This window comes from Triticum urartu, chromosome 6A (genome assembly GCF_056163025.1).
Source record: "Triticum urartu cultivar PI428250 chromosome 6A, HENAU_Tu73, whole genome shotgun sequence".
NCBI lineage: Eukaryota > Viridiplantae > Streptophyta > Magnoliopsida > Poales > Poaceae > Triticum > Triticum urartu.
The window spans coordinates 437480836-437500167 of record NC_141878.1 but is presented as its reverse complement, the minus strand read 5'-3'; the positions used below and the strand labels follow the sequence as shown (position 1 = coordinate 437500167).

Here is a 19332-nt window from a genome sequence, read left to right as displayed (position 1 = left end):
CTATGGGCAACGCTGCTACACACACGACAGATATTGGACGATCACCGAACGATGCTACACATCAAACCGTTCATGCGTTAGAGCAAACGTAGCTAGCACCGTTCATTCTCGCGTCGTGTGGAGTTCAGCCGGGCAGTGTCGTCCGTGTAGTAGTTTCGTTCTGTGGGTGCAGCCAAGTTGTTTCTTGCATGGGCCCCGAGCCATGAGAACGCGGGTAATAATGTGTTCATGCTTTCGCGGGCGTCCAAAGTTAAAGCTCCACATTACAGTCCTCCCTCCGGATTGTCATAAGACCGCGGGTAATAAATAGTATGTTCTGCGTCACTAGGTCGGTAGAACATTCTTGACTAGTCACGGACCTGGGCTCTGACTGGGGCTAGAGGACTTGCCGCGATCACCCAATTTGAGCCGCCTTAGGTGCGTTTATGCTCTGTTTTCCGGGCTGAGCATCCCGGTCTCTCTCTAACCCTAATTGCTAACTCTCCCGTTGGTGTCGGAGTTTGTAATTGGGCCCCTGTAACTCTCGCTTTCTATCTATCAATGAAATGATACGCAACTTGCGTATTCGTGAAAAAAATAAATAGTGTGTTCATGCTCACATGTTGTGAATCTTTTCGCTGTGGACGGGACGAGCGGCGCTGGCGGGAGCTTCGGGCTGGATGGTCGGTCATGAGATGGAGATCCTCCGTCTCGACGTGCCTGCATTGCAGTCCGACGGTCACAGCTCTCAAGTCAACCCAACGGACGACCCTATTTGATCTGGCCGTGTCCGTTTGAATCGAAACATACATAGATCATAGCCACACGCATGACCATAACTGTAAAGAGCGTTCGTTCAATGTCTAGGTGAACCTAAATCCGGCGCAAATTAGGACCTGATTTGCGTCCAGACGAATGCTAGCCGCACCCATGCGTTGTGTCATCGTTTGCTTTGGGCCCGCCTGTCGACCGTCCAACTGTTCCCACCGGCTTCATTAGATCCACACGCCCGACGGGGCTTGCAAGTCAGTCGTCCGTCCTTTTTAATGAAAGCCGTGGACCGGCCAGTCCACACACTTTTACTTTTTTCGCTATCTGCCTCCTCGAGCCCCGACATCCAAACCAAACCTCCGACCGCCGCTCTAACACCTCCCGTTGCCCGCCTTCTACCATGGGAATGTGGAAATGGATCCCGGGAAGAAGTGGGAGCACGACCACGAGGCGGGCCCATTGTTCATGCGGAGCGTTGCCGCCCACTCCACCTCGTCGCCCGCCTTCACCATCTCCTCGCTGACGGCCCCGCCTCACGTGCGGCCTTGTGTGAAGGTCAACATATGCCAACGCTGCTGGGAGACGGGCACACCGCTGCCATTGAGCGACGTCCACTTCCGAACAACTGATACCTGAGCCCAGATCTGGTGCCACTGCCGCCAACCTCACTGAGCGGTCACGCCCACGTGTTGGAGATCAATCACTGTCGCATTCGCCTTCCATCGGAAGATGGACGTCGCGATTCCCCGCTCTGGGACACGTGGTTCCGGGACGAGCATGATCTAATGTGGCAAACCTATTTTGTTGGTCGTGCTCCGAGCCAGCCGCGCGCGTGCTCTAAGCCCACCCCGGCCACGCGCACTCCCACACCCTCCCCCTCATCGTCCCTGCCATCATCACCTCCCACCATGTCCGTTGAGGAGGAGGAGGTGGCGAGGAGGGTGCTCGACGACTCTGTCCGGGAGCACGACCGCGCCTAGTGGGAGGGCCTCGACGAGATGTTGGCCCCGTCGACCGCTGGCAATGTCACCATCCTCGAGCTGCGGGTCAAGGAGGTGATGGAGGAAGTGAAGGAGGAGGTGCCGGAGGAGCCTCCCGCTGCGGCCTGGAACCCGACCTTGGTGGGGCAATCGCGATGGTGAACGGACATGATGCCCTGCACAACAGAGTATGTATCTGTGTCGCCTTGTGGTGGGCGCGGACACATGGTCATCGTCCCCGCCAGGGCCAGAAGTAGTGCAGGCACCTCCCACCCCACAACCATCGCAGGGGCCGTCAGCCCACCTATGTCAACCACCGCCCTATGTTGACCTCACCATGGGTGACGAGGACGAGGACGACAGCCATGGCGGCGACGACCATTTAGTTTTTATTTTTATTTTTATTTTAAATTTAGTTTGAATGTGCGGTCGTGGGACTTTGCAGAGGTTTAAGTTTTAATGTAATATATATCATTTTAAATTATTTGTAATGTCTTTGTTGTCAAAATTTTAAAATCTAAATACGGACAGAATATTGAGATGCGGCAGCAGGGTGACCGCGCCGACGGCCGGACCAAAACCGGACACAGTCTTCTGTTTACTCACGTAAACAGACATAAACCGGACAAAAACAACCGTCCGATTTGCGCCCACGTTGGAGTTAATCTCAAGTGACGACGTCGTGCGTCGATTTTCATTGCGTGCTGGCTGCTCTGCATGCACCCGACTCTGCGGGTACGAACACGGCTGCAGGCTTGCAGTCAGTTAAAATAGGTGATGACGTACTTTTATATCACTTTCTGGTACATTTAAAGACTTTTTTCTGCACAGCCAAAGGCAACGACATGTAAACTACACAATGCTGGAGCTGTGACCAAATATTTTTTGCAAGGCATTACAGTCAGGTTGGGCTAACTCGGTTCCCTATGTATGGGCTCTCGGGGATATACAGAGCCAATGGAAAGGGACAGAGTGAAAAATACGCGGACTTTGTGCGGGATTTTGGGTGCTACACGGTGGTGGCCGAAACTCCCACAAATCTTCACTAGTTTTGAATCCGGTTTGAGGGAATTCGGACAAACGAAGACAACGCTGTTTGAGGCCCCACATTGCATGGCAAGAAAATGTCCGAACATGATGGTCTGGACATTTGCGGACGCTGTAGGCCACGACGTTGGAGATTTCCTCATCACGCTTAGAGCAGCTTCAACGCGCCGATTCAAGCGGACGGCGTTTTTGTCCGTTTGAATCGGCCGTCTGTCCGACGTCCATCCTGTTTTTGATTGGGATGACAGTGCACGCAACGCGTCGACCCATATGTGCCGGTGTGACCGGCTGGCTACCCGTTTTCAACAAATAGCTCATTTTTTTGTAATGTTTCACACACAACTTTTACATTCGACCATATAGTCTAGAATCAAATAAATAACATAGTTTCAACAAAAAGATAGCATAGTTTTACAAGCCGAATAAAAGTAAAAATGTCTCATATAGTTTTGCAAGCCGAATAAAAAAGATACAACTAATGGTTGCCAACATGAGCCCACATATGCTCAATCAAATCATTTTGCAGTTGCATGTGAATTTCCCAATCACGCATGTCATGATGAAATTTGATGAATTGTTCAAACGTTGCTGCTCCTTCATGTTGAGACACAACATTCTCACCCTGAAACTGAAACTCTTGATCGTACAGACGTTCCGGGCGCTCATCTTTTATGATCATATTGTGCATGATCACACAAGCAGTCATCACCTTCCATAGTTTCTGCGTGCTCCAAGTATTAACAGGATACCGGATGATGCCCCATCGAGATTACAAAACATCAAAGGCACGCTCGACGTCCTTCCTAGCACTCGCTTACTCTTGGGAAAATCTTTTTCTCTTCTCTCCGACGGGTTTGGGAATTGTCTTCACAATAGTGGTCTACTGAGAATAGATACTGTTATCCAGGTAGTATCATTTGTCGTAGTTGTGGCCGTTGATAATAAAGTTCACCGGTGGGTTGTTGCCTTCGGCAAGCCTAGCAAACACCGGCGAGCGTTGAAGCACGTTGATTTCATTGTGTGATTCGGCCATGCCAAAGAAAAAGTTTCAGATCCAGAAATCTTAAGACGCCACGGCCTCAAGTATGACAGTGCAAGTCCTGACATGGCCCTTATACTGTCCTTGCCAAGCTGAAGGGCAGTTCTTCCACTCCTAGTGCATGCAGTCTATGCCGCCAAGCATCCCTGGGAAGCCACTGCTGGCATTCATCGCCAACAAACGGGCTGTATCTTCACGAGTCGGCTCTCTCAAGTACTCAGGGCCAAATACAACAATAACAGCCTTGCAGAACTTATACATACGTACTCGTCAATGAGATCACCGGGCATGTAGACTCGCTCATACGGACGTACTCGTCAATGAGATCACTGGACACTTCGTATGCAAGCATTCGGATGGTGGCAGTGCATTTTTTATAAGAGGAGAAACCAATCTTTCCAATAGTATCCTCTTTGCATTCAAAATAGTCATCATAGCCGCCCAACCCTCTCTAATACGGTTGAAAAGATGTCTATTCATACGGAAAGGGCGGCGGAATTTCTGATATTTGAACAACGGATTTGTTGTGTCAAAGTATTCCTTTCAAAAAAGGAAATGCCCGCTCTCTCGGTTGCGGTTCAACGCCGGAAGGTGGCCCGGAATGGAGCCACAAAACGCGTGCGCTGACTATTGAGGTGGTGATGGACCAACACGGCAACCAAGATCTCCTCCTCATTGGACGAGGAATCATCGGAGTCGCAAAGGAAATTGTGAAAAAAAAACCTTGTAGACGGAGTCCATTTTGTACCTTGGTAAACTGTCGAACAATTTGCGGGCATCGACGAAGGAGACGGCCGCCCTCGGACCAGCTAGTTGCTCTGGCGGCGTCTGACGAGCGTGCTGGTGAGGATCTGGACGAGGCAGCTTCTTGGTCACGGTCGTGGCTGTGTTGAGGAAGCGGGGGCGGGAAGCTTTCGGTTCCCAGGCGGCAAGATGACTGTGGCGGGCGACGTGAGAGGTGGCGGCGTTGTAGAGGGGGATGTTGTGGCGCCGGCAGCTAGCAGAACCACCGATGAAATGGGCGGTGTGGGCGGCGGCGGCGACGACGAAGGAGACTGGCGAGGGCTTGTTGGAATGGGAGAGGATGACCAGCGGGCCAGGGGAAGGAGAATGCGAGCGCGCGCGTCCGTCTCGTGTCCGCGCCGACGTAAATCCGGCTCAAAAATGAGCCGGAAATGAATCGCCTGCAGACGAAAAACGGACGCGCGTCCGTTTGGGTCAACGTGTTGGTTCGACTTTTGTGTCCGCGCCGATCCAAACAGACACCCGCGGACGAAATGGATCGCCTCATTGAAATTGCTTTTATGTGGCAAACTTTATGAACAACCATAAAACAAGTGAAAATGTCCTAATGTGATACGTGAAAATTACTGGAGTATACGTAATAAACATGACAATGGTGTCCGATTTTGGCCCAGGGAGGGAGAAATCGTAGAGGTTAAAACAAATTACTGCTGTACCTTAAGTAGAGTAAAACATCAAATACACTCACCTCACACAGAGGATTGAACACTGAGCTTTGCGGCTCTTGGAGATTGCGCCAAGAGGACGCCTGCTCGTCTTTTTGATACGCTCGATGAGGTGACGAGGGGCCAGAAACTTTAAAAGCCAGCATTAACCTTCTTGGTACTGCCAGGGGAAGAGCATTGACCAGAGTTAAGTAAGTAACGCCATCCATCAGTTGGTCTAGGAAGTAGGGCATGGTACTACTCTACTCTACTCTGAATCTGAATTCTGAGGCTGCCCGTAAGGAGTATCATAGATATAGTATCATACATACCAACTAATCAATTTTGATGAAGTGACATAAAAATAAATGAAGAAAGAGAGACTTGAGTATCATATCATGATACCGTATCATATTAAATGATGTGCTACTTTGTGTCATGCATGACAATAAATGTAGTTCTATATGATACCAACATATGATACTCCCTTTGTTTTTATTTAGTCTGCATATTAGGTTTGACTGAAGTCAAACTTTGCAAAATTTGACCAAGTTTATAGAAAAATATATAAACATTTGCCATAACAAATCTATATGATGTGAAAATACCTTCAATAATGAATCTATTGGTATTGATTTTTTATTATATATATTGATATTTTTGTTTATAAACTTAGTCAAAACTTATAAAGCTTGATTTTGATCAAAGCTAATATGCAGACTAAATAAAAACGAAAGGAGTACTATGCATTAGGGATGTAGTATCATACACTAGTATCATATGCAAGTAATATATGATACTCCCTATTACAACCAGCCTGATGGAACATGCATTCAGAGTCCGTTTTCTAAACAAGCGAGCCTGCGTGAGATGAGGTATGGCGCAAGGCATCTTCGTGCACGCATGCCTGATCATGCATGGTCACTCAAGCCTACCACTCCACTCTCACTCTGAGTAGCGGCCCGTCAGCTCCGAGGAAAGAAAAGAAAGAAACCATACAAAAAGCCAAGGCCATTGCCAAACCCAGACAACGACGCCTCCTTGCAGGCTCGCCCTCCTTCACTCATTCACTGTCGACTCCCGCTCCAAGCCGTCGACAGCACTCTCCAGAGATCGAGAGCCATGGCACGCCGGACCAACCACACCGCCTCGCCCCCCATGAACGCCACGTCTCCGCCTCCGCCGAGGCCGCTGTCCCACGCCACGGGCGACGCCTGGGGCCCCTACTCCAGCTCCCGGGCATTCTTCTCCAACGTGGCCACCATCCTCATCATCCTCGCCTGCGTCTCCCTCCTCGCCTTCTCCCTCCACGCCGCCGCCCGCTTCCTCCTCCGCCGCCTCGCCCGCCGCCGCGCCGCGCGCGCGCGGGCGCGGGCGCAGGCGCAGGGGCAGCCACAGCCGCCGAAGCCTCCGTCCGACGCCGCGGCCGCCGAATTCTCTGTGGAGGCCGGGGCAGGGGCGGGCGTCCAGTTGGCCGGCGGGTGGGGCGACGCGGAGTGCGCCATCTGCCTGTCGGAGCTGGCGGACGGCGAGCGCGTCCGCGTGCTCCCGGCGTGCGGCCACGGCTTCCACGGGGCCTGCGTGGACGGGTGGCTCGCGGCGCGCGCGTCCTGCCCCACCTGCCGCGCGCCGTCCCGGCTGTCGCGGGCCGGAGAGCCCTAGCCAGACCAGGACGCTGTCACCTCCGGCGCTGGGTCGGTCATGGATCCATCGTCACTCTGTGTGTACCGCCGACAAGAAGCGACATCAAGTGCGTCGCGGTGGGGGAGCTTGCCGGAGCTCAGCTCTGTCGTCGCGTGATTTGTAATCGAGTGCCGCTTGTACTACTCTTTGAGGGCGTCTGACAATGCAAATCGATTGCGGCCATCAGCTCGGATCGTAATTCGCAATCATCCCTCTTGCGTTCTCATCTCATGTCAAACTTGCATTGCATCATTCGATTCATCCGTCGGATTCTTGCGCATCCGTTGATGAATTCCAGTGCCGTCGGCTGTAGGCCTGCATTTTTTGGCGTCCGGGCAGAGCAGGCTCGTCGTCAGTGACAAACTGAAAAGCAGCTCGGCTCTGGGTCGACGGATTCCTTCCGGCGCTAGAGTGGATACGAGACAAGAAGAGAAAAGCGGTAAAGCAGAGGAAGACGGAGTGATAGAGTGGTGTAGGCTCCGTAGGGCGCTGCTGCGAGAATATTACTACTAGCGGTGGGGCTGCTTTGCGAGCATTGTGTAGAGGTTTGGTTGGGTTTCGGCGCGGCAGGTGGCATCGGCGTTCGGCGGGTGGTCGCGGTGGAGCCGGGTCGGTCTGATTGGGGTGCGTTGGGCGTCGCAGTCGTCCCGTTGGGAGCAGCGCCATTGGAGTATTTGGCGCCAAGCACCAGGGCTCTCAACCTCTCCTCCGCCGACAGGACAATGTTTTTGGTATTCGCTGCCGCAAAGGCTGACCAAGCTAGCATAGCAAGTAGTACTCTCTCCGTTTCAGTGCTTCAAGCTGGAGAGGTGCTAAGCATGCCACATAAATGAAAAAAATGACATGACACAACAATTAAGGAGAGAGAGCATTTTGGTGATCTCAGAAAGAACGAGGAAATTGCACAAACCACCTACTATTGATGCTAGTTTTGCACAAAACACTCACTTTACAGGTTTGTTGCACAAAACACCACATTCTGAGGTAATTTGTTGCAGCTAGGTCTAATCCACCATTTGGGTGCGTTGACATGATTCCTGACAAGTGGGTTCAGTTTGTAAGTGCATCCGTGACAAGAAAAAACAGCCACATCAGCAGCCAACTAGAACTATCAATATCTCACAATTCTTGCTCCAATTGAGCTGATTCTTTTCTAGAATATTAGTGAGTGCACACATGATTTATTGGTTTGTTTTGCATTTTACGAAAATGTTAGATTTGAACAAAAATATTAAACGAGTCAACTAACATTGCAAAATCGCCCAGTATTTCGATGCTAAAACCTCATGGCGGTAATATTTTGGTGTGTGCGACTTGATGATGTCTGTAATGGTCACATGACAACTACTTAGATGGTAACACCTCATGGCGGTAATATTTTGGTACGTGAGAGTTGATGATGTCAATAATGGCTTTATGGCAGCCACTTGGATGCTAAAGCCTGACAGCGACAATATCTGCCATATCTTGGTGCTACTGATTTTATTTTATGAATATTGTGCCTATTTATGAATCATTTTATATTTGTGTAGCAATCTTATGTTTTTCACATGAAAATTTGTGGTGTGCTATTAGATATTTGTAACCAGTAATGAATCTGGAAAGTTTCAGCTGGTTTGGATCACATTATAATGAGATATCTGCAGTTTACATTGGCTCATAAATTTTTTTACTCAAAAATCAAAATTTTCAAAAAAAAATGCAGAACAATTCCAGTAAATCACACATGTATGCAATACTACTCTCGAAAAAAGGCAGCTCATTTGGACCACAGTTTGTGAGATATTTGTAATTTTAGTTGACTCGTTGAAATTTAACATTTTAAAAAAATATTAAAAAAACCCAATAAATCATAGATGCACTCACTAATATTCTGGGGAAAATCCAGCTCAATTGAAGCAAAGAATTGTGAGATATTGACAGTTCCAGTTGGCTGCTGATGCGGCAAGTTTTTCTTGCCGTGATGCACTTACAAACTGGACCCACTTGTCAGAAATCATGTCAACACATCCAAATGGTGGATTAGACCTAGTTGCAACGAATTACCCCAATATGTGGTGTTTTGTGCAACAAATCTGTAAAGTAGGTGTTCTATGCAAAACTAGCACCAAAAATAGGTGGTTTGTGCAATTTCCTCCAGGAAGAACCAATGCCAAGCACGTGTAGCTAGGCAAACCATTTAGGCCTCCTTTGGTTTGGAGGAATTTTATAGGAATTTTAAATGATAGGATTCTTATAGGATTTTTTTTTGTTTAGAGCCCTTTAGTTCATAGAAATAGATTCTTATTCCTACATGAGATTGGTTCCTATCCTTCATATTTCATAGGAAAATAAAAATGAGCCTAGACTCAATGAAAAAATTTCTTTGGTGTCAACCAAATGACATCTTGTTTCCTATTCCTACTCATAGAATTTGAGATACATGCCATCTCATTTCTTACAAAATTCTATTCCTATGATAATCCTATCCTATGAACCAAAAGAGGCCTTAGGCATTTTTTGATTCATAGGATAGGAATTTTATAGGAATAGAAAAATCATAGGAAGTGAGATGACATGCATGTCAATTCCTATAGAGAAAGAGATGCCATTTGATGCATAGGATAGGATTTTCTCCATTGAGTCTAGGCTAATGTTCTTTCCCCTCCAAATGTGAAGGATTGATTCCTATCCTATATAGGAAGAGGAATCCATTCATACAAACCAAAAGGCTTCGACCTCTTTTGGTTTGGAGGAATCTTGTAGGATTTCTAAAGGATAGGATTTTTATAGGAAAAATTCCTATGAAGCCCTTTGGTTTGTAGGAATGAATTCTTATTCATATGTAGGACATGAATCAATCCTTCACATTTCAAAGGGAAAAAAATATTAGCCTAAACTCAATGGAAAAAAATCCTATCCTATGAATCAAGTGACATCTTTTTCCCTATAGGAAGTGAGATGCATGCCACCTCACTTCCTATGATTTTCCTATTCCTATGATATTCCTACTCTATGAACCAAAGGATGCCTTCAAAGGAATATTTCCTTTGCAAATCCTATCCTATAGAATTCCTATAAAAACCCTACAAATCAAGGGAGGCCTTAAATGAAACAACTTGATTACTGGATGAAAGACTTTAGGTGCTAACTCATTAAATAAAGTGTGCTTAGCAACAATAAGTTAAACACCTATGCATTGGGAAGTTGAGTTGCTAAGATATTTAATACACTTAGCACCTCATCTAATGTTGTTGCCACGCTGCCCTCGCCCTCGCTCTCTATGTGACGCCGTGGCTCGAACCAACGAGAAAGGGAGATGGACAGAGGTTTTTGCCCGGAGCACGAATTCCGCCCCGCCGCACGAACGGCGTATTCTTTCTTCCCTGAGCACGTACTCAGTCTCCCGGCTACATGGCTTACAACACAGCTCCCCCAGTACAACACACACACACGAGGCCAGGCCTTTTGTAGTCCCCAACAGCGCAACGTCCTTATTTTCCATGCGCACGACGTGGCCAGCTTCACCTGTGGCTGCTAACTACCGTGCATGGCTAGCCCACTAACCAACTGACTCCTTGCATGTAGGCTGCTAAATCACATCCAGCCAACAACCTATCCAGGAGTCTATCCTACCGGTCATGCACTCACCTAGCTAGCTAACTCACACCACCACGCCACACATGCACGCACACACACATGGACATGGCTTGCTGCTAATATTCACGCCCCAAGCCATGACCTTGCACATGTCAGGCTCGTTGTCAACGTCGCGCCATGGCCGTCGCACCGCGCCGCTGTGGCCTCCGTCGTGCAGCACCCCATGTCCCGCGCTCCTAGGCTCGTGTACACGACGCGCACGCACGCAGTCGCCACGGCCCGAGTCCAGCGCCTCGACGCGGTCAGTTCTCCGCTGCCTTCGTCACGCCACCGTGCCGGCGTGCCCTTCGCGCGCACTCCCCACGTCCCCGCGCTCCCGGCCCGTGCTCCCGCCGCGCACGTACGCGATCTGCGCAACCAGGTCCAGCGCCTCGACGCGGTCCACTCCCGCGGTCCCGACGCGCCCGACGCGTCCAGTGCGCACCCATAACACACACCGATCGCGCCCGACTCGCCGCCGCGCTTATTGCCCTGCACCGCTGCACCGTCAACCGCAGCACAGCACCTCCACGGTCGTCGCGCCGAGCCGCCGCGGCCTCTGCACCACCACGCAAGTCCTCCGCGACCTCCTTGTCTCCGTGACCGCTGCTGCTCGTAGCGCGCACGGCATCACGCCACATCGCCACAGACTCGCTGCACGTTGCCGACGCCACGCGCTCGCTGCGCGTACGGCATCACGCCACACCGCCGTGGACTCGCCGCGCGTTGCCGACGCCACGCGCTCGCCGCGTGTCGTTGCCAAGACCTTCATATCCGCCGCGGACCGCGCACGCCGCGGACGCCGCCGCGCGCCGCGGCCGCCCCTTGAACCTTGTGGCTCTGTATACCAATTGTTGTTGCCGCGCTGCCCTCACCCTCGCTCTCTATGTGACGCCGTGGCTCGAACCAACGAGAAAGGGAGATGGACAGAGGTTTTTGCCCGGAGCACGAACTCCGCCCCGCCGCACGAATGGCGTATTCTTTCTTCCCTGAGAACGTACTCAGTCTCCCGGCTACATGGCTTACAACACAGCTCCCCCGGTACAACACACACTCGAGGCCAGGCCTTTTGTAGTCCCCAGCAGTGCAACGCCCAAGTTTTCCATGCGCACGACGCGACCAGCTTCACCTGTGGCTGCTAACTACCGTGCATGGCTAGCCCACTAACCAACTGACTCCTTGCATGTAGGCTGCTAAATCACATCCAGCCAACAACCTATCCAGAAGTCTATCCTACCGGTCATGCACTCACCTAGCTAGCTAACTCACACCACCACGCCACGCATGCACACACACACATGGACATGGCTTGCTGCTAACATCTAACCACCTTTGCATTGGAGGAGGTCTAAAATATAATGCGTCCTCGATTCCTGCGCTTCAACATATATTTAACCAATGATACCGATTACGGCGGGAGCAAAAGTTATACCAGTGAATTCGTATTCAAAAGAAGTTTTTCAATTATATAATTTTTTCTCCCGCCACAGTCGGTCTCGTTGGTTAAATTTATGGTCAAAGTTAAACCTCGGGAAGCGAGGGCGCACTATATTTTGAAACGGAGGGTCAAACTATGTCTATAAAATAGTATACTTTCAATTTTGTTGGAGGGTCAAACTAACTCAAAGTTTGACCGAGTTTGTGGAAAAATATGCCAATGCTTGTGAAACCAAATAGATATATGACGAAAATATATTTTATCATGCATCTAATGCTACTAATTTGATGGCACAAATGTTGATCTATTACTGTGTAAATACGGTCTAACATAAAAAAGTTTGACTTTCCAACAAAATTGAAAGTACACTCTTTTAAGGAGGAGTGAATATGATAGATTAGTTGCTTCATTTTATATACAAGACCACAAACGTAAATTACATGTATCAATATAAACTTTAATAACTGCTTTACAAGCTAGCCTTTTCTCTTGTTTACCGAGTTAATTAATAGATGCATGCAAATTCGATAAAATTGAGTGGATATGAGAAAGGAAGTGGTTGAATGTGTCATTATCATCCAATGCAAGCATGCTACTAGTTATACCATGGGTTGCTAGTATGAGGCAACATCATCATTTTTTGACTTGTTTACTGTTTGTGGCTTTGTACGTATGCAAAATGTATTGTGGTCTTATATACAAAAATGGAGGGAGTACTACCTTCATAGTGCATACTATCCTACTTCAGGTTTATAAGGCTTATCTCAAAACTTTCATTTTCTTGTTTTATAAGTCTCATTTTTATTGCTTCACATCACACATTCAAATATCGAGGTGCATTAAATCATTGCATGCAAGGATTAAAAGAAAACTCACCAATGCATGTAGAAGTTCTTAGTTATTTATTAGTCATGCATGCATGCATTGTCATTAATGCATTGGTAAACACAATTGTTTGATGAAAACGAGCGTATTAATTGAGTATTTTTGCAAACTATCAAAATCATTCCACCACTCATCATCTATCTTGGTTAGTGAGATTTTTGAGTTGAGCCATATAAGGCTGGTCGTAATGGTGAGTATCATATACCACTAGTGCAGAACCGGGTAATAGCACCGGTTCGTAAGGCCCTTTAGTGTCGGTTCTGCAACCGGCACTAAAGTGTGGGCACTAAAGGCCCCCTCTTTAGTACCGGTTCGGCACGAACCGCTACTAAAGGCCCACCACGTGGCGTGAGCTCGCGTCGTGGTATGGGGGACCTTTAGTACCGGTTGGTGTTACCAACCGGTACTAAAGATTTTTTTAGAAATTCTTTTTTTTTTGAAAATTTTGAAAAAAATGATTTTTTTAATTTTTGATTTTCTGAATTATTTGATGATTTAGTCTCTAATCACCCCTCTTAACTGGTCAAAGTGTGGATCACTCATTCCAATTGTCTAACTTCCCGACCGGTCACCCATCCTCTCACTCCCCCACCCCGAGCACGCTTAACTTCATTTTCGTGACAAATGTAAGTTGTCAATCCTATTAACCCTCAGCAGTTTAGCTTGAGCATTAGGTCACACGTTTCACCGTTTGAGTTTGAAACTATTATTCTAAAAAACAGTAATTATTTAGTAACACTGATATTTCTTGAATAAGTTTGATCACAGTTTGACCAGATTTGACCAAAATTCAAAAAATTGAAATAATTATTTAGTAACACTAATATTCTTGACTAATTATGTAGTAACATTAATACTTCTTGAATAAGTAGTTCGACCATAGTTTGACCAGATTTAACCAAAATTAAGAAACTGAAATTTGGGCATATCTTTTTTTCCTTTTGGAATTTGAGGATTCTAAACAAATTGCAAACAGGTCGTAGGCCATCAAAATCGGATGCGGATTTTCGTGCTGAATTTTTTGATATATTATACGTTTTTTTCCGACATCGTATGCAAAAGTTATAGCCGTTTTTACATTTTCCCTACACTTTTTGCAAAACATCTCCAAATTTAAGTTTTCAAATTTTCGTAACTAGTAGATGTAGTAATATAACTACCTCTCGAAGGATTTTATTTTTTGAAGTTTTCATCATTTTCTTTTGATTTTTTCAAAACTGAAATGGCGATACACGCGGGGGGGGGGGGGGGGGGGGTAGAGTTTGGAAATTGCCTTATAGTCCCGGTCTGTGTCTCCAACCGGGACTATAGGTCAGACCCCTTTAGTCCTGATTCATGGCACGAACCGGTACTAAAGGTTAGCCCTTTAGTACCGGTTTGTGCCACGAACCGGTACTAAAGGTGATCGTGGGGCCCCGGCCTGACGCCACCTGCCACCACCCCTTTAGTACCGGTTCGTGGCACGGACCGGTACTAAAGGTTCAACACGAACCGACATTAATGCATAGCCATTCGAACCGGCATTAATGGTACCATTAGTACTGGATCAAAATCAAACCGGGACTAATGTGTCTCACATTAGGTCCTTTTTCTACTAGTGTACTAGTATCATGCATATGATACTAGTGTATGATACTACACCTGTAATACATAGTATCATAAGTTAGTATCCTAGGTTGCCTTATTAATTGACATGCATGACACAAAGTAGTATAATATTTAATATGATACGGTATCATGATATGATACCACACCCTCTCTTTACTCATTTAATTGTGTGACATATCATCCAAAAAGTCTAGTTGGTATGCATGATACCACTTATGATACTTCCATTCCGACCAACCTAAACCGGAAAGGAGAGAGTATTATCTTAGATTAGTATCATAGATGATCTTATTTATTACTCCCTCCATTCCTAAATATAAGTCTTTTTAGACATTTCAACAAGTGACTACATACGGAGCAAAATGAGTGAATCCATACTCTAAAATGTCTCCACATACATCTGTATGTTGTAGTCCATTTGAAAGTCTAAAAAGACTTATATTTAGGAACGGAGGGACTACCATGCATGACACATAGTACTCCCTCCACCCATATGATACGGTATCTACCTATGTTATTCCATCTCTCACTTCTTTAATTGTCTGCATATCATCGTGTTTGTTAGTCTCGAGTGCATGATACTCCCTCCGTCCATATATATATGGCCTAATACGTTTTTTGAGATAACCTTTGACTCTTGATAAGATTAATAATATATAAGATGTATAATGTGAAAACTATATCATTGGAATCTCCTTTCACGTACGAATTTGATAGTATGATTTATGTAACCTGCATGTCATATATTATGGTCAAAGTTAGCTGTGAAAAACGTGAAATTGCATAGGAGCACACGGCGACGACGCCCTCTATAATCCCGCGCATCCAGTCACATTGGAATCCGAACCGACTATAATAGATGCATTGTATTCTCTATTTTGCAGAATTGCATTATGTTTTACACTGTGCGGTATAGAAGAAGTGGAGTCCACGCATTTTGTACCCTCGTCAGATAGTTCCTGTTCAAGTGGGGTTGATCCGGCCTCTACCTCCAACTCTCAACCACCCGCTACAATTAAATGCACACGCTCACCGATCTTCCTCCCCAACGACACCATGTTGTTTATGGGAACGGTCATCTTCCTCCGACCGCCTGTTCATAAAACCGGCCATCTTCTTCACCACAACATATCTCCCCCAAGTTGTTTGATTCTCAGCTCAGCTGTTCCTCAGCTACTCTCTATTTCCTTCTTACATGGTTCTAATTGGCATTTCAAGCTCCCCTTGTTATTTCCGACTCATGGCCAATTTGGGGCGACAGTGGCAAATTATTATATAATTGACCCATACAATTATTATCTAAATGTCTTGGAACAGCTACTCCATACACGACATTTCTACCACGGTAAAAAACAAAATCCGACCTATAGCTAAGACCTACATACACTGTTCTAGCATTTGCCCATGAAGGAGACATGTTCGAGTCTCCGACCCCGTCAATGTATATAAATGTTTGCTGTCCAATTTAGTATGCTACCCCACCACGCTACACAAATATACCATTAAGTGTCAACTATATTAAATGTCAAAGGACATGTACACACTGCTAAACTATACAACTTGGTCGTGTGTTCACGCTTAAAAAATCAGTTCGGCTAAAGTGACGCGAATCCCCAGGGGTCAGACGATAGGCCGTGATTTCGGAGGGCGTCGTCGTTGTGTGCTCCAAATCCACCTCCGTGAAAAACGCACCTATATAGATGGATAGAGGGAGTACCGGCTAAGATACCACCACTATGGCCAGCCTTACTGCTCTCTCCTTCACTTCACTGATTAAGATTCGAGGGCAGCTCCAACACCGCCGACTCTCAAAATAAACATAATATTTGGTCATCTAGGGTGCATTTGGTTACATGCATCTTTTTAGGCACTTTGCATACTTGTCCCAGTCGGGCTTGATAGGGAAAATGCATGCAAAAGTAACATATGTGTGTTGATTGGTTGTCTGCACCCCCTCTAGCCTGCATGTGCCGAAAGAAAAGGCAACCTGTTTGGTTGTGGACTTGTTTCGAGGGAAACACAAGTACGGTTGTTTGGTTGCATACAGGAAAATTGTCTGGTAACCCTCCTCGGTGTTGTGGTGAGGTTACCAGAGGTACACATAGATAGCTAACAACAAAAGTAGAGCAAGTAGAACAAATAGAGGCACACATAAAAGTATTAACCACACATTAGAACAAGTTCAACATCAGGATAAGTTTTAAACCAAACCGCACCATAGAATAGTCTTAAAACTTCACAAGCAATAGGCAATGGGCAACATGAGCTCTCTAGGCGGTCACGGCGAAGGAGTCATCGTACTTCTTGCACTTGGTGACCACCTCCACACCATCATCGTTGAAGACGATCACCTTTCAGGGTGTCAGGAGTCAGCAACTTGAAGGTCACCATGTTCCTGATCCTGATCTGGTGAACAACGGTGAAGGGGGCACAACCCTGATCAAGAGTGACCGTGTCATCGATCACCCTGACCGTGACCCTCCATGCACAGATGGTGTTCGTCTTGAGCCTGAACTCCGTAGGGACGACGGGGAAGTTCTTTGTGAAGTACAAAGGCAAAGGAAGACTCCCTAGTTTTGGAGTAAGGATCACCTTGCATAAGTGGGTTGGTCCTGCCTCCTCATGGTAGTGCCCATAGTTCCTTCGCTTGCCACCGGGGATCCTGCACCACCACGTCATCCTCCAACGGCGGCACGACCTCCTTGCCCTTGTCCAATGGCGGCACGACCTCCTTACCCTTGTCCAATGGCGGAATACCCGCCGTGTTGATATGCATTATGAACAGCTGGAAGTTCAAAGATCAACATTCATTCCTATCGGTCTATCACTCCTATATTTACCCACCCTACTTACCCATCACCGCACTCAAACCCTCTCTGCCTCTCCTCTTCCACCTCTCCATTGCCATGAACTCCAACCCCAACCCCTTCCCCTGGGGCATTGGATGGAAGTCTTTCTTCCTCGAGTGCTCACTCAGTGATCACACGAATTCGAGAACACCATGGAAGTGTGCTCGAACTTCATCAGCATCGAAGACATGCACAAGGAGATCGACGTTGTGGTAAAGAAGGCTACGACAGAGGAGCTGAAGACACTGATTCCTGGCCTAGTGAAGGGCCCAATGTCAGTGGACATCCTGTGATGGGCCATGAATCAGGCAGACTCCAGCGACGCTGGACAAAGGGTAAGATGTGCCAAGTACAGGAATAACAGCAGGGCTCCTCAAGACCAGTGTGCTGTAGCGTTATGGACTAGGATGTTGGTGTCGCTGGGGGTATGACCACAACGCGGTGTAGATGGTGGCACTACAAAAAAAGACACACCCGTGACATTTTGGGCCGAACGAAAAAAATTTATGTCATACATATGACACTTCTATGACGATAATTATGACAAAACCTGGTATCATCATAGATGTGGTGGGCTCCTACTTCTATGACAAAAAATCATGACAGAAAATGGGCTTTTCGTCCTGGGCGGGCCGGAGACGCAGCTGCATGACATTCTTTGGGCCGTCCATGACGGAAAAAACCATGGTAGAAGCGAGGGGGAGGAAAATTTCGGGGAGTTCCCGGTTACGGTGGGAGGTCGGGGGCCGAGCGATGCGCATTTCTCTCGTACACGTACGCGCATGTGTGCGAGGCGTTGGCTCTAACTGAACCCGAGCGAGGCGTTGGGCTCTAACTGAACCCGAGCGATTGCACTGCAGGCTACGCATTACTGAACCCGAGCGATCGATCGATGGCTGTTAACTGAACCCGATCGAGCGATTCCTTGGCTACTGCTGCTAACTGAAGCTGATCGATGGGATGAACAGTGAGCGTTGCGGGGGGGGGGGGGGTTGGATGAACAGTGAGCGGTGGCGTTGCCTCTGGATGAACATGACCCCGTGGTGTGGTGGAGGGCTGGATGAACAGTAGACGATGGAGGGGTGCCCGTGGAGGGGTGGATGAACATGACCCCGTGGTGTGGAGGGCAGGATGAACAGTAGACGGTGGAGGGGTGCCCGTGGAGGGGTGGTTGAACAGGACCCCGTGGTGTGGAGGGCTGGATGAACAGTAGACGGTGGAGGGGTGGTTGAATAGTAGCCGGTGGAGTAGCACGCGGTGGAGGCTGGATGAACAGGAGCCCGTGGAGGCTGGAGGAGGTCGACGGTGGATGAACAGTAGCTCGTGGAGGCTGGAGGGGGTCGATGGTGGAGATGAACAGTATCCTGTGGAGTCCCGTTTTGCGGTACGCCACACCCCTCCCGATGAACAGGACCCCCGTTTCGACCGTAGCGCTCCAACACAAGTCAGTTTCCTCCGTTTTGCGGTATGCCACACCCCTCCCGATCAACAGGACCCCCGTTTCGACCGTAGGAGGTCCGTTTCCTCCGTTTTGCGGTACGCCACACCCCTCCCGATCAACAGGACCCCCGTTTCGACCGTAGGAGGTCCGTTTCCTCCGTTGTGCGGTACGCCAGGCCTCGTTTTCATTGCCTCTTCCGTCCAAGCCCTCCCGATGAACATGACCACACATTCCATTGCCTCCCCATGAACATGACGACGACGATGTTTCTCCGTTCCGACCCAGCCATGTACACGATCCCTCGCCGTACGTATGCGCGAGTAGGCGTTCGAGACCCCGCCTGTATGTACACATACGTGGCCGTATTTTCTTTCTTGCACCTGGCCGCCTCTACTATGACACATGCGCGCCTCTACATCCACCAGTATATATGTACGTACACGTTCGCGACCAGAATGACAATGCTACATACGCTTCGACCAGGTGGGTCCCGACTATCAGGCACTTCCTTGCCTGCGAAGATGTAGCTGGTGGGTCCCAACAGTC

General features: G+C 48.0%; 1 protein-coding gene and 1 pseudogene across 1 annotated transcript; one reads left to right on the top strand and one right to left on the bottom strand.

Annotated features, from left to right (window-relative positions):
* Positions 1-6064: 6064 nt before the first annotated feature.
* On the top strand, positions 6065-7130 carry LOC125512199 (RING-H2 finger protein ATL79-like). The gene has a single exon (XM_048677282.2). It carries the CDS (start codon positions 6387-6389, stop codon positions 6924-6926), a length of 540 nt encoding a protein of 179 aa, XP_048533239.1. The 5' UTR covers positions 6065-6386; the 3' UTR covers positions 6927-7130.
* Positions 7131-16766: 9636 nt separating this feature from the next.
* LOC147965587 (uncharacterized) lies at positions 16767-17272 on the bottom strand (annotated as a pseudogene).
* Between the last annotated feature and the right edge of the window lie 2060 nt (positions 17273-19332).